General features: G+C 46.3%; 1 protein-coding gene across 1 annotated transcript in view; it reads right to left on the bottom strand.

The window, feature by feature from the left end:
- Positions 1-21,105, bottom strand: part of MXI1 (MAX interactor 1, dimerization protein) — a gene marked incomplete at both ends in the record, with an annotated part of 41,724 nt that extends 20,619 nt beyond the window's left edge. Inside the window, 3 exons of the mRNA XM_079536591.1 lie at positions 3,542-3,571; positions 20,292-20,424; positions 21,033-21,105. Coding sequence (XP_079392717.1) covers positions 3,542-3,571; positions 20,292-20,424; positions 21,033-21,105 — 236 coding nt within the window. The remainder of the gene's footprint in view (positions 1-3,541; positions 3,572-20,291; positions 20,425-21,032) is intronic.
- Positions 21,106-22,099: the final 994 nt, after the last annotated feature.

Genomic DNA, 22,099 nt, shown 5'->3' with positions numbered 1-22,099 from the left:
TCAGCTTTACATGAGAGACCAACTTGGAGAAATCCTCTGCATTTAACAGTCTGTCTCATGTTTAAAATGAGAATGTGTGGGGGAATCACAGAAGACAGAAGGAAGATCCAGATAAGAGTCAGAAAGTTTAAAAACTACAGTACTTGACCACTGCTGCACATGTCTTCTTTGCTTTGTTTCTGATCATCTCAAAAGAGAAGACCTTACAGCACTTTACTTTATGCTTTCTCAATAAGCTCACAACATTCCAACTTGACTTAGAAGTAGATTTTTTGCTCATTTTTTGTTTTAAACACGTTACCTCTTGCAGAGACCAAATCTCCGATATATCTGAATTCAGTGGTTGTCCCAATGTCTTTCCATCCTCAGATCTATCTTTTGAGCTACATTGTTACCAGAAGCAAAATCTCCCCCAATAACTTGTTCCTCGCCCAGTTACTCAGGTTTGTCTCACTTCTTTCTACTATATTATAATGCAATCATCACTAAAACAAATAGGTCAATTTAGAATATATAGAAAGACTTAAAAACAAAACAAAACAATCTGATCAATAGCTTTGTAGACATCTCTCATTCCACCAGGAGATGCAACTTGTCTGACAGGCATCCCCACGTTGGTCTACCAGAACTGCCACTTCACAGAAGAGCAGAAAAGCCACTCTGTGCTGCGTACCTTCTCCTCGCACCACACTGACCACATCCTTCCAAAACTGGCTTGTGTCTGAAACGTTCACAAGCAGCAGTTCATTCTGCTATAAGACACATGCACACACAAATTAACTTAAGCCCGAAGTTTGTTTTTTATACCTTTTGGAGAAAATATTACACTATTAGAGTTTGTATTTCACTCACTTGCTTTACTGTGTTTTCTTTCAGAAAACGATGGGGGTATTGCTTAGGAATCAGTTTTTGGTAGGCATGTTAACATACTAAGAAGTACTATTTTAGTTATGCCTTGCAGCATACAAGAAACACAATTCTGGCTTAAATGCAAGCTATGACTCATCCTGGGCAAAGGGAAACTGTAACACATACCCATTAAATAAAAAACACAAACAATTTTCCAACATGAGGATTAATGACAGATAATAACTACAAATTAACTTCAATCTTTCATAAATCAAACAAAGCCCCTTATATAAACGTCACTGCAATCTCTTCAGACAAAAAAAGAAAAGAAAAGAAAAAAACAAAAATCAGTAACACATCAGAGCAGAGAGAGAAGTCACTTCAATATTACAGTTAGCATTCAGCACCAAATCAAGCACCTCCTTAGCAGAACCACTCCAGTGCTTACGAAATGTTTCCATACTTAAGGGGCAGCTTAAGACATTGCTTTAGTTTTTGAAGCATATTTTTAGTTACTTTTGGACAGCAGGAGTTAGACGATCCTTCAACCTGATGCACTGAAACTTCATAGCTCTGCAGAACCGAGACCAAGTTACAATTGCTTATTCAGAAAGGAATAGGAGAGAATTTGTGGTTTTGCACTCATCTCCTGCTACTGCTTGAAAGAAACTAATTGTTGAAGGGGTTAAATCACAACTTAACTGAGTAGAAGGCGGCTGCTGTTCACAGACAGGAGGGGGGGAAAAAAAAAAACAGAGACCTAATAGTGGACAATTTTGAAAATTACAGTGTGTCAATAATGGAGATAACAGTGAGACTCAGAAGGAATAATCTCAAATAATAGGGAAAATGAGCACCTGCCAGTCACAAAGCCATTAGTATCTGGGCTTTTATTTTTGCCACAGTTAAGTCTGGAGACACTGACAAACTTAAGAATGCTGCAAATAAAACAGTGAAAATCTAACTGGGAAGCAATCTCACTGACTGGGAAAACACTGCCATGGAGTTTGAAAATAAATGTTTCTAGTACAAAACTCACTGCCCAACTGTTGATAACAAACACTGCAAACCCAATACAGCCACTTTGGGGTCTGGCTAAGTTTGCCCATGCTACAGCCTGATCAGCTGCACACATCTGTATTAAAAGATCTCACCCACAGAGTTTGAAGCTCACTGCCTGCCCCGCAAGCGTGAGAACAGAAAAAGATGGTCACAGTTCCACACAGACTGGGCCTATGTGAGAAGACTGGGGTGGTACAAGCAAAGATGGGGACAACTGTGCTCTAAAGCTGCGCTCAGGGCAAGCAGCATTTGCTGTAACAATTAGATATGCAAATAAGTACACTGAAAATTAGTGACGGTTTACTGTTGTCATGGAGAAAAAAGCAACCTCCATTCTGGGTACAACCCATTTTCCTTCTTTTGCTGGTGAATAAAGCTGCAGAGAGCACTGGAAAATCCACGGGCCGACACTTTTTAGCAGAACCCTACCTGAGGTCAGAGAGGTCAAGGCTCAAGGGAAAGCAACATAACTGAAAAGACAATCTCCCTGCATCACCCTGGAAAGGCAGGGCCACGACAACTCTGTAGGCTACCTCCTGTAGGAGGTACAACCACAGTCAGGGAGAAATCACCCACAGAATGCGACACTGCTGCTTAGAAGGCCCAAATGCATGGGAAACAGAGGGCAACATGGTATATACTCAGCTCCAACTCTCTTGATGCTATATGGGAAGATCCTGCCTGAATTGAAATACACAGCTGGCCATCCTTCTAATGCCCCCATCCCATCATATGAGGGCTGTTAAAAGGAAAGAAGAGGCAATCAAGTAATTTAGACTCAGCTTTCCCACCCTGGGGGCTTCTTCACAGGAGCAGCTGGCCAGAACACTGCCTTTGTTCCAACAGCCACAAAAAAACACAAACACTCCCCCCCCTACAAATCCCTCAGAAAAGCCACCGTAAGTTTATAATGGAAACCCTGACACAACCTTAACTATAGCATCCTGAATGGAAGGCGATAATCTGATATGTGTGTGAATTAACTCCCCTTGTCTCAATGGTATTTATCTTACTTTAACTCCTGTTACAAAAGGGTTGAGTCATATAGCAGAGCTGGCCAAGTGACCAGAAGTGCAAGCTTTGCTAAAACTCCAGATTCAAGGATAAACAGGCTCAATCCTAAAACAGGTTAGAGGAAAGACTCTCCACAGGCGTGCTGCTCACCAGACCTCAGAGCCTCTGGACAATGGCATTTGCTTCTGTGCTGCAGAGATTATTACAGCCCAGCAGAGGGGCGGGAGGGAGAGGGTGCAGAGCAAATGGGCTCTGCCCTTCACTTCATGGTAACACGTATTACCCTGGGCTCAAGAAACCTGATCCCGTAGCAACCTCATGTATGGAAAGTGCCCCAATCAGATTTCACTGTGTCAGGAGAAGAACAGTATTTACTCTGCATACAGATTAGTCACAAAACTGGGTCACTTCTTGCCTTTTCAGATAGCAAAAAGAAATAAAAACAAGGCTTCTTTTTCAGATCTTTTTGTGTCTTCCTCTCAGTTTTAGAACTATGTGATGCATGGTGGTCATTCACAGCTGCCTAAGCAGATCAAACAACACCTGCGTGGTAAGGTTAAAGCACACTGCACTCACCAGGCTTCATTTCTTAGAATTTGGCTCATTAGCTACTTACCGGTTCTTTTCTAGTTCGTTGTGCGTAGACCTGGAAGATAAACAAAAATTTGGATTAGCCACCTTTGAACTACGGTGCTGAGAATTCACTCACTGAAAGCTGTACGCATCCCCAGTGGTGTATCTTAGCAATAAAGCCAAACAGCCTCCTACATTAAAGCCCATAGGTATCACCCCCCAGCCTCACTCCCTGCTGACAAGATTCCTCCCCTCCTAAGTCTATATTTACCTGATATGTACAAGTCTGGTGCTACAAAATGCAGCCAAGAGACTAAAAAGCACACAAAATTCCATAGAAAAGCAGTGATTAGAATAGAGGTCCAGAAACAGCCATTTCCAAATTATTCTGCCTCTGCTACCAGCTCAGTCCAGGGCATATCTTTGTTCAGTGTCCCTATCTACTCTGTAAAAATACTGCCATCATCTGCTAACACAGGAGCTAGTGGTGCGTTCATTTATGCACATTAAATACTTGGGGACCTTCCAGCAGCACTGGCTCTGTAAGGACAACCCCCGGAGACCTTCAGCAGTCACATGCTGGATTTATCAAGCTTAGTAGAACTCCAGATATGGTCAGCATTTGGGCATGAAATAGGATGACCAGCAGCACCATGTTTGCAAACATCAGCAGTGCTGAGTGGTACTTTTAGGATGCTTGGAAACCCCTCTGGGACACAAACAGCACTGTCCCAGCAGTGGCTTGCAGCACAGTGAGTGACCCTACAAGTGGCACTGAGACCATTTGACAAAGGAGGAGGCTTGGTCTGTATACCTGCTTACAACTTCCCCATTTACAGCTCACAGCTTGAAATTGAGACCAAGTAGAAACAAAAGGGAAACAAGCAAGTCCGTTCTCCTGTCTGTGATGACTGCAAGAGTAGCAAAAACAACCTAATCAAAAATACCTAAACTTAAAGCCTTTCAGGATTTCTAATCTAACGGTGTTATTAGAAACCTAGGTGAAGTTGTTGAGGATTATTTAAAATAGCCATTTACCCAGCATTTCCCTTTAACAGAAGGTCACCTTAAAATAAGAGTAAAAGGAGCCCAAGAGCTTAATAAAAAGGATCTATTTTCTGTAATTTGGCATCACATTTCTTCCGGAGCTCTGAGAAGATTATCCTCTATCCCCCATCTGGAGAATCCCGCAGAGAATTCTACAATTAGGGAACTGAATGGAGGATGTGCTCCAAGGGAAACCCTGTCATAATTAAATGCTTCTCTAAAACCAGGAGGGAGGAGCACCTAACAGGTGCCAGAACCTTAGTGAGGATGACGTGTGTGTGGATGCCTGCAAAAACCAACGCAGTTGAGTCTCAGCTTGCTGAGCCTGAGAGCTGGGGGTGGATGGAAAAAAAGAAGAAAAAAAACCAACCACCAGAGCTCAATTGTAGGACAGAAAAAAACACAACAAAAACTCAAGAGTACATCTGAGCAATGTACAGCAGCATATAGGATGTTCCTAAGGCAAGACAAACTCCTAAAGTAAAGGAAACTCCCAAAGCAACCACTTTCACCTGACCCGTCTGAAAACAGGAGGTCCCTTAGGAGTGGCACCTCAATTCAACACAACACAAATTCAGTCCAGAAATTTATCCAAATCCACGCTCCCCAGAGGGGCTAAACCACCCCTTCTCCACACATCTCGGGTGCAAATCTACACACTGGTGGCTGAGCTGAGGCCACCAGGGCCAACATGTTCTTTGGAACACGTTTATGGATCTTATTTACTGCACGCTCCTGCAGGAGACTTTGCAGCCTTCTTGGCTATGGCATTAGCAGTTATAAAGCCAGAGATATGCAATGGCTTGAATTCCTATATTATTTCGAGCCAATTATCAAGGCCAGCACTGAAAGAACAAAGTTTGGCCCACTGCTGTGAACAAAATTAAAACAGCAGGTTCTCCATACTCCTCTCACATATGAGACTCTTTATTACCTATCTGCCTTCTGATGAACAACACCACTGAGAGGGGTCAGAGGCTTTTCACCAAGTCAGGAAATTTATGCTGTGACTTTTAACCATATCGGTGACAGGGAAAAAAATTATTAAAAAATCACTTCCCTCAAATGCAGCTACTACTGCAGCTGTAAGCAAAGAAAAAAATCTCAGCTATGCTGAATAAATCCTATGGGAACGCTGCCTCTCACCTGCCTATGCTTTGCTTAATTTTACTGGGGACACTTGGAAAAATTTAATCTTTCCTTTCAACCAAGATTAGGAAAAAAAATTAGCACTGCTCTCCAGCACCACCACCACAATTCACTGCCTCTTGTTCTCTGTGCCAGTTTCCCTTTGCTCAGACAACGGATACAGAAAAACCCTCTCTCTTCTCTGTTCATAATTCATTTTCTGTAGCTTCTGATCGAGATTAATCTTCTCCCCTTCTTTGGGGCTGCACATGTTACTAAGATTTATTTGGAGTTAAACAAGGACAGCATTGACTGCGAAAGTGGAAAAAAGCATGGGAACCTCTATTGCCACTGCATTAGAAAACAACTCAAATAGGTACAGAAACAAACGTAGCTGGCCTCTAGCTGAGATGGTCTCATCAACCACAAGCCCAGAGAGCATCACTACACTGAAATCAAACTCCATCCCTGAGGCCACCACCAGCTCTCTGAGCAGGTTGACCAGCACAGCTGTGAGCCATTGCAACACACAGGAAACATTCGGGTCACTCTTACAACAGCAAGGAAATGGCGCACGCAGTGCGATGTTGCTCTGCTGCTGCTGATGGTTGGGCACTGTTTGTGTCATGCAGTAAAATGAGGACACCGCTGCTGAGCATGGAGTAGAACAGGGCAAGCAGGTCTTGCCCTGCCTGCAAAGCTGAAGCCACAGCCATGCAGACACAGACAGGAAAACAAAAGCTCTCACACACACACACACACTTTAAAAGCAAGTTTCTACAGCAGTCAGTTCTTTAATAATAAATTCAAACCATCCATATTGGTAACTCTCCCTAAAAACTCAAGTGTTACGTAAGGAGGAAGAGCCAGCTGAATGCATTTTGAAAACAGCTCAGGAAGAGATCATGAAAGACTTTCAGAAGCTTAACATGAAGGAGCCAAGAAAACAACAGAAATAGGAGAATAGTTCCCACTACATTTTAAAAGACTAAAGCTGTAGGAGAGGAAACTGAAGTTTATCCATCTCTACCCCAGATACCTCGAAGTCCATACAAAATAGCAAGCAAAAAGGAAGCACTTGTAAGTCATGGCAGTTCAAGGTCCCCACGAACCAACCTCTTTGCATGAGTTACTGTGATTATCCCTGCAACATTGCTACCCAACGTTGTAGCAAGGTGCTGCTGAAACACTGAACTGCCTCAACTCCCTCAGTGAGGCACTGCAGATCATTGAATGCTTTACTTCACTGTCTTCATTTAAATAGAATCCCCCCCTGCCAGAGCACAGGCAGCTGAAATTTCCCCAAGCACAGGTAAGGCAGCAGAACAGCGTCAGGGAGGAACAGGCTCTAAAGAGCAATGCATTAGTTTGTCACTTCTCTACTGTAATTAAAATCATAAAGCTGCCACATGACATTAAACACAGCTGACCTTTGTGTTTTACACATTTGATATTGATAAACAGCCCAACAAATGCACTGGCAGCATATCTGCATTTTGTTTTGATGTCTCACTGAGGTAACTTTCCTATAGGGAAAACACAACAACGAGGAGTCCTGCAGTGATGGCACTGAGACCCAAACCCTGCCGTGTGCTCACAACCAGCCTTGCTCTGGGTGTGCCTGGCCCCAGGGCAGCTCAGGGGCTGCATTTCCACAACACACGTCCTTAATCCAACACAGAACCAGTACTCATCTTCCAAGTAATATCTAACTCACTCCACCACACTCTGCTTTAGCAAGAGGTTAATCAGTAAACAAATACTCCATCTGTCTGCAAAAACTAATGCACAGTTACCTGAATCTCGTTTAGCAAAACAGAAAAAACATCCAGAGCAGGGCAACCATTTTCTCTTATTTCATTCTGCCCATGCAGTCATTTCTGCATCATCATAAAAAAAAAAACAAAACAGCAAAACAACCCAAATCTCCCCCATTCGTTCTCCAGGCCTTTCCCACATTCTGCTTCTGTTGACCCCCATTCACTTGGCCACCAACTTCCCCTCCAATAAATGTCTTCTACCATTCTCCAAGCCAAAAATCAAACTACCCTTGTGGAACCAATGAACTAAGGTACTGCCCTTTCTTTTATGCAAGTCTTTTCACAGAAAGGACTGCTATTAGAAGCAGCCAGATGACAGGACAAAACAAACAAAAAGGAAGGCTGATTAATTGCTTTGTTCTTTTCCACATCCACCTGTGTCCACAAAAGCAAACCTGGCTGAAGAATCCCTGTGTTCTGCCAGTTGCAAACAACACTGGATCAACACTGTGAGCTATGTATGAAACTAAATGCACAAGTTGCAGGCTGGGAAGCCTGCAGGAAAGCTCTGAGAGCAGCGTGGGTTGAGGCTTTCAGCCCAATGGTAGGGCAAGTGACAGATAAGTTCACAGCTGCTGCACGAGTCAAATCTTCCTGCCAAGGCAAAGATGAGCAAAGGCTGTACCTGAGGGAGCTGTGAGTCCACCTTGCCTGGGGGAGTAACCCACCACAAGTACCAGCCTCAAGCCCAACAAGACTCACCTCAGCCTCACTTAACAGCAAATTTAACAAAACATTCCTTTGCAAGCAACACAAACACAAAAGGTATCTCAGTCACTGCTATTCCATGATCCTCCTACGCTGTCTGGCCTCGATGTCCAAAGAAAAAGCTTCTCCACGAGGAACTGAAACAAGGAGACAGAACAGGCTGTTTCACCTGCTCACTGACGTCAGTGGAGATGCACCAGATTAACCTGGCCCCAAATTCTGGCTGGTCTTTCTGCTGCTCTTAGACTGACATAGCATCAGATTCCTCCCAAGGCTCTGATCAAAGCTGTTTTCCCAGGATCAAGTCAGACAGTTTCGCAAGTTCACATTCTCAGTCTCCAGCAGAGAAGGGGTCACAGCCATCCTGGCATCTGTTCCTGTTTTTTCATCTTTGGAAAAGGAGAAATGGCCCCACCATGTTTGCATCCCAACAAGGAGAAAAGAGCTCCTTCACGTGGTTCACAACGACTGCAGAAAGTCGCCCACCTCTCTGCTTCTACATAGTCTTGGAAGCCTCCTGCAACACTGTCAAGCACTACTTCATAACACACGCAGCACACACTCCTCGAAGAAGTGAAATCCACGCAGCCTTTCTCAGTTTGGAACCTACTCCCATAATCACTATTTCTGTTTGTAACACTTTGGGAATTAACTCTTCCCTGACACTTTCTGTGCAGGAGGGACACATAGCATGGAATAATGTTCCCAAGGCCACCCAAGAAACCAGTGGCAGGGTACTTAACCTCATTCCCTAAATGCCAGGTTGCAGCAGGGGGTTGCTTTTCTCTGGCTGTCCCTGTTAGGTGACCCCTAACAAGGATGTCCTAGTGCCACCTGACTCTTGGGTCCAAGTCAAAGCCTGACATAACCATTGTATGCAGCAAGTAGAAAAATCCCCAGATAAATCAAACCTAAACAAGCCCTCATGTCTTACTCACCAGCTGCCAAGTGAACCGGCCCTACTCTCAGCCACCACTGGATAAAGTGACAGAGAATCCCCTGAGGAGCATGCTGTCCTACTGTCACTTCTTCTGCTGCCTCAGCACAAGGAAGGAGTGACAGCTCTCTCTAGGTGAGCACCACAAGCTTCTCCCAGCCCCAAAGCTGGGCTCATCAGACTCCAGCAACATCCCAATTTAGCAAGGCAAGGTGGCTCACTGCAGCATATGGCTTTGCCAAGCCAGGCTACCAAACAAGAATACTGTTTTGCATTCATTGCTGCAGCCTGAGGATCAACAGAGATGCTCCTGCTTGCTTCCTTTCCAACTCTACAGTCTGGGAGCCACGTGCTGTCATGGCCCTTCTCCTCTGCCACCTGAGACCTGAGGTGCAGAGCCTGGTCCTAGCTGTGGGAAAACTGCCCCATTGCATACACTCCTTCATGCAGCACCCTGCGTGGCCAAGAGGAACTGAGTTTGCTGAACAAGCAGCTATTCAGTTTTTTGTTTTCTCCTCATTGTTCGATGTGTGGCCTCGAGCCAAGCCCTGCTCTGAATACAGAACCGGTGGTTTTCTTACAGACTTTACAACAGTCTCACCAAGAGCAGCTCACAAGTGTGTTTACTGCTATGCATCTTCACTTCGCAAATGGAAAGCCAAGAAATGGGGAAATGAGAGTTGCAGGTTCTCATTCCCTCCAGTGCCTTTAAGAAGATCCCCAAGAGTTTTCTGAGCTACTTTGTAATTTCAAAGCACAACTCCCCCTGATGCTCCCTGTGGCTGAGCATCATCAGCGCTTTTGCAGCTCAGCTCCCAGGTTCATACCTTGGAAAAAAACCACGAGATGAAGAATACGCTGTTTGGTGGACTCCCTTGACAAGACAGGCTTCAAGTGACTTGCTGAATGTACACAGGAGTGCTGACAGGGGTTGGGAGGGAAATAAGTTCTATGCGCTATTCACTGCTTTGTTTGCCTGCCTTCTAATTTCAGTGACAAGTGAATAAAGTTCTACAGAAACCACCTCCTTCCCTTCTCAGCCCACAGTTAACCACATCAGAAGGGGCTGGTGCATGCATAGCAGACACAAAGGCTGACACATAACCCATCTGAGCCATTTCAGTAGGGAAACCCTATCCCACCTCCCTTGCACGTGTGACAGCTGACAACTTCTGTAAAGACCTAAAATTTAGTCAAATTACAGTAGATTCTCACAGTTCAGGAAAAAGTGATTTCCTTATTCTCACCAAGGCAAAATTATTCATCGTGATCCATGACACAAAGGAGCACGAACACAAAAGCAGATTCTTAATTTTAAAAATACTGACAAAAGGACACAACAAAGAGAAATATCAAGTGGCCTCACCATGGCACCTCCAGGCTCCATAGTGAACAGAGGAGAGGAAGGCACCAAGTGAGGGCAATGAACCAGACATTTCCTCACACCACTGCTAGTCTCCAGGTGCTACCAGGCACAGCATCCCTACATGCTTCCCTTCATGATCACCATAAACAGATTACAGCAAAATGCATTGTTTAAGTAGAATGATGCACAGAGTTTGACAAAGCAAAGACTTCACCCAACTTCCACTAGCACCTTAATATCCCTGCTAATGACATTTTCTCTGTTGAATATTCAAGTATACTGGAGGGTAGATAAGAAATCAAAATGATTTGCAGAAAGAGGACAATGACACAAGGGCTATTTTCAAATCTATCTAGAAGACTCAGGTTCCTAAGTTCTATATTCTTTCAAATAGTCACATGCTCCAAAACACTGATGCTTCCTCCTGAGAACAGGATTAAAAAAGCACACGCACTACCCCAATGTACAGATGGTGGGAACCATGGAGGGTACAGATGGTAGGAGCCATGTAGGTTACCTGATGTGCTCACATCTTGCAGTATTTCAGTGGCAGACTTGGGAATGGATCCAAGGGCCCAGCACGCCAGCCCTTTGCCTCGTACCGTGCTTCTTCCCACACACAGTGCTGCCCTTTTGAGGAAGATGGTCACATCCAGAAACCGCTTCAGAAATGTCATCTGCAGTGCTAAAGTCTGTTTGGAGAACACGTTCCTCTCTGCAACCTCTTCTGACCTAAGGAAACTGCCTTCAGGTGCACTGGGGAAAATGAGGCTTTTGGACTAAAATGTCACCTGACAGAAACTGACTTTGTTTGAAAAGAAACTGATGACTTTTGTACAGCTCTAGGCCAGGTCAGATTTCCTTCACTATTCAGACTTGTTAGTTATCTCCCATGTTACAATGACACTGCTGCAACACAGTTCCTGGAGATGAAGGCAGGGAGAAGAGTACTTGAAAACAGGAAATACAATCACTCTTCTGTTAGCCATAGGTTGTCTTCAGGAAACTGAAGCACAAAGACTAACGTGGACTGTAGGAAAACCAGCAAGAGAACCCCAATGTTCTCTCAATTGATCATGCTCATCTACTGTCCTGGAGATCCATCAAGAAAGGCTCAAAAAGTGAGAAAGCTTGTTTTTCTTTCTGTTCTTCCAGTTCTGGCTCACAAACAGCAGAAACTCACAAGAAGGCAGCAAGGTGGTACCTCCTCAGATGACCAGACTGTTTGTGAAGCAGCTCAAACTGCTGCAATTTGCAGCATAACAGTTAAAGGCAACCCAGAGCTGGTGCCATGTCACCTTACACCATAGTCCTTTACATCATGTCCTTGCCAGAGCGGCAGAGCAACGGCAACTGGGGTAGCAGTCAGTCCCAATGTCTGTTCCTTCCCACAACTGCTAGCACTTGGTTAATCCCTTCTTGATGGTGTAAAAAGTGGAATGGAGAAAAACAAAAAGTTTTCAGAAGACAACTGAGTATTTCATGCAGATGAACTTTAATAAAAACCGAGGCAAAAGTGCAGCTCTTAATCCATATGCCTACTTGCCACAAAGGAAACAGTGAATTACAGACAAGCAATTAAGATAATACTGAAAGCCGTCAAGTCTACTTCAAACTGGATTCATGAAGCAACAGAACTGAAGTGAGATCACATTCCTATCAGAGAATGGAAGTACAGTAGGCAGCACAGACATGAGAGATGGGAACATATCCAGCAGGATGGAAAAAGCTGGACTGTTCCCTCCAAGCTGAGCAAAGGCAGTGTCTCACAGACAAGAGATCCCGGCAATAACCCGCCAAGTGCACAGCCCCAGTCTCTGGTCAAGAGAGTCCAAGATTGTCAACAAAAACAATTACTATCTTTGTTGGTTCAAAGCAGGCAGGGAGCAGTAGCCAACTCTCTCAAGAACAAACAGAAGTCAGTTTTTGAATTTGGGCAGAAGTTGGTCAGAAAGGATCAGGAGATAATCAACAGCAGGAACTCCAACAAACAAGACAATTAACTTAGCAGCATGAGGTGAGAAGATGTACTGGACTGTCTGGGTCAGAAAAAGAAAACGATTTTAATGCTCCACCAGGAGCAAGAAAGGAAAAAGCCACTCTTACCCACAGTGAGGGAGCAGATGGGAACAACACTACAGGTGACAACCAAGCCATTGTCAAGTAAAGGATCGGGTCAAGTTAAACACCTGACACACGAGGAATGCTACCTGAAGTAGGGAATTGACTGTACACTAAATACAGACTCCAGAAACAAACGGCCAAGTAGGGACCAAATATCCTCCCCACCATCCTCAGGCACCAAATCTCATTAGAAGCTGGAACTAACAACCTTAATGTTTCAAAAGGCCATAAGCACCAAAAGCTGCAGTTCCTCATCACTGTGTCAGAACTGCTATCAGTAATGCAAATCATCCCACGCTGTCTGCAGCACAGCTCTGCCTGGGTAGAATGCTGCAACATGAACACCATGAGCCCTGAGTAACAGGCCCACTGCCCCAAAACAGCACACTTTTGCAGAGACCTTCCCTAAATCTGGAAGGACAAAGGGATTATAAACCTTCAGCCACAGACAACTCAGCAGACAGATGCTGCAGCAGTAAATTACAGCTAGGTTGCAGATAACATCAACAACTGGGCCTGCTTCTGGTTTACACAAAAGCCTCTTTGCACAACTTTGACAGTTTAAAGAACAAATTACATTTTACACCTACTGAACGTATCAAAATCCTAAATTCAGCCCAGAATCACGGGGAACACAGTGGGTTCCACGTCGGGAACTGTTCTATCAGCCCTACTACCGATACTGCTGATTCAGAGGCCCTGTCCCACACTAAGGAGTGGGACTAATATTTCTCAAGTCATTTGCTGTACTTTCTGGAAAACTGTCAGCTGTAGTACTGTAGAGCCAAACATCACTGAGAAGACATTGCATGCAGAGCCTCACCTACACTGGGTAATTTTTGTCTACATCACTGGCAGAATCTCAGCTTCTGATGCAGATTGGCAAAGACAAGGAAAAGCACAACGTAATGCCAGCAGGTTTGGAAGCTCCAGTATCACTGTGGCTTGCCTGTCTGTGCTTGCAAACTCCATCAGTGCAAATTACATCAATTGGGCAGATGGGATGTGGCTGAGGTCTGAAGGAGCTATGATTGAGTACAGCCCTCCTCACCAACCAGCTCCAACCAACCACAGCCTGGTAAAAACCTAGAGAAGTAAGAGGATTTTAAGGGGTGATTTGCCTCTCGTGCATTCAGTGTAGCTGCGCTGTTACACAGGCTCCTCTTTGACAAACAAATTTCAGACTGCAGCATGCACAGATGCTGCAGTCAAATCACACTCCAAAAGATCATTCCTCTGTCTGTGCTACATGCAGGTAACAGTGGGGGACCTGAGCACAGCTTATCTTGCCAAATGAACTAATGAAACAGAACGGACCTGCAATCCGCTTTCCCAGCCTAACACTTAAACTATCATTATGCTTTCCCAAAGAGAAGTCATGCTTATGCCTAACTGTTGGTTAATTCCTCTTATTATCTCTATCAGGGAAGCATACCTTAACAGCTCAGTCCTGTCCAGTTTTCCTTCCTTAAAAATCCAACAGATGAATATATGCTCTCTACTAGAAGGCAAGACCCCGCTCCCCTCACCTCCTCCACTTTTACTAGACAAAATTTCAACAGAACCACAAAGATTCCAGAGAGTAATCTCACTGTTGGTACATTACCAAAATGTGGCATAAACCAAAACGTGGCACAACGAATCTCATCCACCCTCTGTATCACACATGTAGACTTGTACCACACAAAGACAGCCAAGTCCTGAGCCATGCATGAGGTGTGAGGCAGTCTCTATCCCCAGCATCTTACACAAAGGCCAAATTCTAACCCACCTACACACAGCAAGTCAAAATTTAACTCCCACTAGCTGTGGAGTAAGTGTGATCCAGCGTGAGAATAAGCAGATTAAAAAATGTCCCCAAACAAATAAATATTCAGAAACAAACAACTATCTATAGAGGCTGGGGGGGGAGAGGGGGCAGTGAATCTCCTCTGACAGAGAAGATAAAATGTATTTAAAGCTATGCCTATGCAAGTGTCCACCAGCCCCCTGCTCCTCCCCTGCACAGTGCTCTACGGTAGCACAGCACTGCTGTTCTGGTAAATCAGGTTTTCCTGTGCATCAGACACCCAAGGCTGACTTGCAGCTACACATGCCACGTTCTTTTAGCTTCTGCACCCGTGTCTGTGAACCTGTGGCACATCAAGTCATCACCTGAGGCACACGAGGTACACTCTGCACACCATCCTTCCACAGGGATGCTATGTGCATATGAAGCTTAAAACCAGGAGTACCTGAGGGTTTAAATGGCTACAACCCCCAACCCTACCCTCAAAAATCAGCTTCAAAGGTTATGAGAGCGGAGGGTTACAAAGATTCAGCACAAAACCAAGTGATGGGATTTAGAAGCATGAAAAAAAGACAGTTTTTAATGGGATAGAGGAAAGCAACAGTATAGAAAATGAGAAACTGCATCACTAGAACAGTCAGACAGGCAAACATGCCCAGGCCCTTAAGACCTGGAGGCCACCAATTTCAAAACACCTTTGCCTTCCAGCTGCAGATCTCAGGCTCTCCACACAACCTGCTACTGGGTTGTCTCAAAGACCTTTGGGAAGCAGCCTTAGACAAAGGAGAGGATAACAAGAAAGAGGAAAATGAAAGGAAAAAGAAACTGGACAGAGATCAAACCCTCCCAATGGAGCTGAGCAATAGCTTATTTGTGTGCCCTTAACCACACGAGCCTACTGGGAGAGCTGAGGGCTCCTCACATCACTGGAAGAGGGCTTAGCACTTCCCCAGGATCGGATCAAAAAGCAACAGGCTTCTCTATACATCTGAGAGTCTAAAAAAAATGTACAAAGAGCAATATGATATTGGAACATAATTTCAGATTCTCTTATAAATCATAACTTTATGAAACCACTTGTATTTTGGGTGGAAAAAAAAAAAGCCACAAACCAAAACATTTGGCATCTGCTTAATTATTTTTCAAAAAGTGTAAGTATGAAACCAGCCTAATCACAGCCATAACAATCTTACTGATAACTGTCTATTTAGAACTGCATATGGAAGAGTTTGAAAGAGCAGTTTTCAGTAACAGTCGATGTATCCACAGAGCTGCACTCCCAGAACGGACTACTTAACTTTTCTGGCTGGTTTTTAGAAGCCAGCTTCTGTCTCAGAAATGCCTTCAGACAGAAGAAAACTAAATAAGCGATACCATATGTTAAAATAAATCACTGCTGATTTTTAGCCCATTCCAAAAACCATCAGATATTCTTTTCAAGACACAAAGTAAATTGAAAAAAATAATAATTCTAATTAAATACGGGTTGGCTGATTGGCTCTTTTTTTGTTGTTATTGTTGTTTGCCTATAGCTGTATTTTAAATGGGATATTTCCCTTGTTTATTAGAGACTCCAGATCACAACAGCTGTAGTTGATCACATATCCTTGCAGGTGGGTCATTCTCAGTACCTCAATATCTGCAACTAAAGCCAAGACTGCACATCTTTAAACGCATTCTGGTTTTAAAATCACAGCACACCATGCTAGCCACTAATCCCCAAAAGGTCTTTAAAATGTGCATGCAAAATACTGTGCATAGATATTAGGTAATGCTATGGGATGGCAGAGAGGAACCCAGGGATCAGTTGCACAATTGGAATAAACAAGAGGAAGGTAGTGAGAACCTGAACTAAAATAATTTCATTTTTAAAATGCAGTTACATGAATTGGAAATAATGAAACGATGCTTTCTGTCTTAGTTACACACTTCTGCTTGGGTAGAAATAAAACCATTTTTGCAGGCACTGTGAGACCATCCTTATTTCTTTAAGAGTAAGATTTGCTCTATCAGTGCCATCCAAAGGTAGGCTGCCTGCTCCTCAGAACTCTGCAGGTATTTATGCCATGAGAACAAGGAGCCTGCTAGGAAGAAATGGCTGTCATTGCACAGAGCAAAGGGAAATATTTGGATTTAATCTAGAAGAACAGGTAAGTACTTTGAGTCTCATATTCATGGCTTATTTGGTTGAATAAAGACCAGCAATGACACTCAGGTGTCTCAACTGTAGTTTGCCTCGGTTGCACAGGAGTCTTAAATCCTGTGCATATTGCTCATTTAGAAGCATCATTTCTGTATGCTAATTAAACATTTTGAGGTAAAAGAAATCTAAGAAAAATCACACACCTAGGTCTGAAATGCAAGTTTTTCCCTCATCAAGGGCTTGATGTTTATTTCAAACTTCACTAGACAGAACCTCCCAAGAAGGGATGACTATTTCAGAAAACTATCTTATACCTGCAGTGGGCCATCAGGGCAGCCTGCATCTACAAAGCATGGAGTAAATGTAACATCCTCTACTGCCTGTTTGTGCCTGAGGCCCCCCCATAAGGGCACACCTTCCACTTGGGGCTGGGCAATGTGAGGGAGATAGCACCGAGAAGTCCTGCCTGCATGTGGAGCTGGAGTGCTCCTGGGCGAGGCAGCAGCTGCTGGGGGATGTGCTGTGCTTCCTCCACCACACTCAGAATGAGCTGAGAGGGAAAGATTAGCCCACCCTCCTAGATACCTTCTGCAAGGGCTCCTACCTGCATATTGAGAAAAACACCTGGTGGCTCCAGAACCAGTGAAAGCAGCTTGGAGGCATCTGATGGTGCTGCCCTCCCATAATTCCTGTAAGATCAAGCTAACCAACTCCAGGAGTGCTTGGAGCACAGCTCTGTGACTCGCAGACCTTCCTGAGCATCAGGTAGGCTGACTTGCTCAGCCTCTTCCAGAGCCTGATGTAGAAGTCAACCACCCAGGGTGACCACACAGAGCTGCATTGGTGGGATTCAGCTGGTGGCAGAGAAGAAACATCCTTCTTGGGATGATCTCCCCAGCACAGCAGTCAGTGCTGTTGCCAGTGAAATCATCAGCTTTCACCTTGCCTTCTCTGTCCACGAACTGGCACAGCCCAGGTGGCCATTTCACAGAACCTGGCATTACCCCTCTCAGCCGTGGCTGTGCAGGGACCATGCAAGAGGGGCCCTGGCATGCTCACTGAGGGCAGGGTGGAAAATCTGCCCATCCCAGACACACCCTGGGCACTGGTGCCACACAACTGAGCATACTGGACACACAGCAGACATTGCTCAACAGGCAGTGGGAATTGCTTCTGCACATTTTCTCTGCTGCCAAACCACATTTTGGGAACCTGTCTTCGTGCAACTGAAGATGATGTCGCACGGAGGCTTGCAAACAGAGAGGCCTGCTAACATTTAGGCAGTCACCACTCAAAATCTTGGGAAAAGTCCATTACCTCTGGGAGCTCCAGCCTGTGCTAAGATGCCAACAAATTGTTTGTTTGAACAAATGCTCTGCCTGTGAATGTCTGCATAGAACTCTGAGAGGGAACATGGGCACGGAGTGCTGAGTGCACCACTGCCACACAACCATGGAGCATTTCCAGAAAGAAACAGACTGACAGAGGTTGTAAGGGACTTCTGAAGCTATACTGGGGGGCCATAAGAAAGAAGAGGATAGACTCTTTAGCAGGGTCTGTTGTGACAGGACAAGGGGAAATGGTTTCAAACTAAAAGAAGGGAGATTTAGATTGGATATAAGAAAATAAGTTTTTACAATAAGAGTAGTGAGGCACTGGAGCAGGATGCCCAGCAAGGTGGTGGATGCCCTGTCCCCAGAGACATTCAAGTCCAGGCTGGAGGGGGCTCTGAGTAACCTGATGGAGTTGTAGATGTCCCTGTTCATTGCAGGGGAATTGGATTAGATGATCTTTAAAGGTCCCTTCCAACTCAAACAATTTATGATTCTGTGATACAGAGCTAAACAAGGCTAACGCTCTACTCGGCATCACACAAAACACACTGCAGTGATTCTGGAGGCATCCTAAACTTCACAGTTGTCACTTCCCAGCACTGCAGCCATCTGGAAGGCCTGCCATCTCCTACAGCAAGTGCAAGCTGCTACGACTTGTGCTAACAGAAACTTCCATTTCCAACTGTATGTATAAGGTCTGAGCTCCCCAGAAAGAACCACTCAGATCTCTGCCTGGAGCAGACCTTCCTCAAGCCAAAAGATGGCGCCTACCAATTTCATACCAAAAATTTCATTTGGTGCTCAACACTCCTTGAATAATGAAGGTTTTAAATAAGGCTGGAAAGCATCATTTCTGCCTCTCTGTTACCCTATCCCCCTCCCCACCACAGATTCGGTGCAAAGCTGCCCTGAGAGAGCTGTGCCTGGGGGCTCTGTGCTGGCATGCCTGGGAGCTCTGTGCCAGCAGGGCAGGCCGTACACCCACATCCCAGAGACAGGGAGTGCTCTGCATCCCTTGCTAGTCCCAAGGCAACAGGATTCAGTGCTAGGAAGCTCCTGAGGGGTGTGTGTGCTTCCAGCCCTCCTCTGGAGAAGGGCAGGTTGCCATGACAAAGGCCTTTGAGAAAAAGAGGTGTGGGATGGAAAATAACATGCAAGAAACCTATGAGGGAAAAACATCTCAATTCAGCATTTGCTGTCATTTCTCAACACAGAGTGATTGGGATTTGGGTTCACGGGAAATAGGAAATGACTACAACTGCTCTCATATCAGGAGAGGGTGGGTGAATGAGGCAGGCAACACAAACAGGCAGCACACAGTGAGTCCAGGGTGTGATGATGCAGCAAGGTGTCCTAACATCACTTCAAACAACCTTTATTATCAAATGCTGCTAAAGCAGAATCACTGTAAGCAAAGACACCTTCCTCTACAGCTTCTTTGGTTTCTTTTCAATAGCCTTAAGAAAACTTTAATCACCTGAGCCACCTGCCACTATTTTATGGATTGTATGAGCCCCACTAAAGTAAACGCAAGCTTGCAATTGCCTGTTCAAAATCATACTTTGTTTCTAAAGTTTCCCTGTGCCAGAAATCCTCAGCACTGTCCAAATAATTGCAGAGAACAGTTCCAAAAAAAATCCTACAACACTAAACACACCATCAAAAAAAAAAAAAGGACATCAACTAGAGGGGAATAGCAGATCCCTTCACAGCACTGAGTGATAGGCCTAATCCGGTTGTCTCTTCTTGATTTAACAAACCAAGAAATATGGCATTGTTTAATAAGCAATGTGTCAAAACCATGAAGTTCTACAATTACCAAGCTATCAGAAAGCTGGGAAATCCCACTGCCCTGAAAGCCAGAGTGAAAGACAGCTTCAATTTCCTCAACTGAATTTTTAACACATTGCATGTAGCAGCCAGTCATCTCCCTCTCTCCCATTTGTTGTAGGGGATCCATTTCAAAACATCATTTCCTTGCTTCAAGTCATGCCTGTCATTACAACCCCAGAGCGCTCAGGTTGCATGCATGGTATCCCTTAAGAGCAGTGACTTCTGGGTTGGAAAAACATCAGCTGTACATAATGGGAATAGCTATTGCCTATTTCCTCCCTGCACCCTCTGAACAATCTCCCTATTTCTCTTCTCTCTGCAGCATCTGAGCATTGGCACAGAGTCAGCTGGCAGTGCCGCAGATACAGCTCCCCTGTGTCCCTCTACTTTAAGTGCTACGCATCCAGAAGGGATGCTGTGCCTGTGTGCCCCAGCTCTGAATCCCCCTGCACTCACATTCTCCCCATTTTCCTGGGGGAAAATTTTCTCACCTCTCCCAGTTTCCCTCTTCAGCTCCATCCTCCCACCCACCTCTGCACCCACACTTTCCTGCCCATGTCGTACCTGTTGGCAATACTTGCATTGCTGCCACTGCCGCTGTGTTTCCTTGCCCGGCTCAGCCTCCGCGTGGGCTTAGGGTCTTGTAGTCCAGGACTTGGAGCTGAGGGGAAGGTCGAGGCATAGCCATGTTCGCACTCTGCACAAGAATCAACAGGCAGGGCATAAAAAAGGGGTAAAAAAAAAAAAAAAAAAAAAAAAAAGTCAGCTGGCAGGCCTCACCACTGACCCGTCAGCCTAACTGTGGAAGCCCTTAAGCACAACAGCGCAGGGAAACACAACTGCTGATATATTCAGAGGGAAATGGAGCAAGAGGTGGAGAAAAGAGAGAAAGACAGTGTAAGAGCTCTGCCAACCTCGCAGGAAGACCAACACATCTCCAATACCTGAAAGTGTCAAAAGAAGCCGGGACAGCCCAGACTGTGCCTTGTCTCTCCTCCTGCTCAAGCTCTGAACCGAGCAAATCAGGCACATTTCATGCTGCAACGCCAGGACCTCCCACCCCATCCTTCCTGTCCAGTGGGAAACTTTCCAGCCAGCCCCTGCTTTTCCTTCCAGAAATCACATCCAGCTCGTCCTCCCCTTCTTGCCAACCCCCCCACCTCACCCTCACCCCAGCCTCAACCTCTGCTGGAGGATCAACCGCCAGCTCCGATCCCCTCAGCCTCTCTCACCCCTCCGCGGGGACTCCTGGCCCCGACCCCGCTCCCACCACAGGCGGTCAGCCCGGCTCCTCCCTGCCATTACCTCTCTCCCTCCGCTCCAGATACTCGGCCGCCTCCAGCAGCCGCTGGATGTTGATCAGCTGCACCTGCTCCATGGCCCCCGGGGCTCCGGGCCCCCCTCGGCCCCCAGGCTCCCAGCGGGGCGGGGCGAGGAGTTGCCGGCTTCCCCCTGAACCCCAGCCCCCTCACATCGACCCCTCTCTCCCCAGGACGGCTCTCCTCAGAGGGGCGCGGAGATGGCGAGGACGCCCGCTCCCGAGGAGGCAACGAAGCGAGGCCTTTCGGGCCGTCCCTACCGCTCAGCCTACCGCCGCCCGCGCCTCGCTTCGCCCCCCGGCCCGCCCTCGCCCCCTGCCGGGCTCGGCCCCTCCGCCCCGGCCCGGGCTTACCCCCCCCGCCGCCCGGCTCTACCCCGCGGCCCCGCCGGGACCGGCCCCTCCGTCCGCCCCACCCGCCTCCCCCAACGCCTCGCACCACTTTGTTTACCTCCGCCGGGCGCTCACGGGAAGGGGGGAGGGGGGCGCCGCGCCGCGCCGCGGGGCTGCACGGGAAATGTAGTTCCGAGCCGCCGCGGGGCGCTGTGCGACGGCCGCTGTGTCCGCGGGGGGACGGCGGGACGCGCAGCCCGGCCCTGAGGCGACGGCGGCGGGAGAGTGGGCACGGCCAGCCGCCCGCCCTCCCTCGAGCACCGCCGGGGCTCAGGACGCGGCCGGGCCGAGAGGCCTGCGGTCACTTCGCGCTTCTTCTTGAGGCTTCCGCACGTGGAAGGACAGAGAACGGAGCAATAAAAGAGCAAAGAGAGGCTGCGTCTGTAGAGGCGTTAACTAAAGAGAAGCTGCCGTGTTTCCAGGGCTTCTGAAAGCACCCTGAGGTGCGCGACCCGTGCCCCAAGCCAACGTGCTCTACAGACAAAAGAGCACAGACAGCAGTCTGTGTGCCTGGGAAAGCCGGCAGGGTGTCTGAAGCACCACGCAAATAGGGCACGCTTCACCTGGACACTGCCACACCTGCATGGTGCATCCCACTCTTCCTGATCCCCCAGTACAGCACTTCACATCCCAGCTTCCACACCCAATCGCCACCATTTCT

This window comes from Tetrao urogallus (genome assembly GCF_951394365.1).
Source record: "Tetrao urogallus genome assembly, chromosome: 5".
Lineage (NCBI taxonomy): Eukaryota > Metazoa > Chordata > Aves > Galliformes > Phasianidae > Tetrao > Tetrao urogallus.
This window is presented reverse-complemented; position numbering and strand designations above follow the sequence as displayed.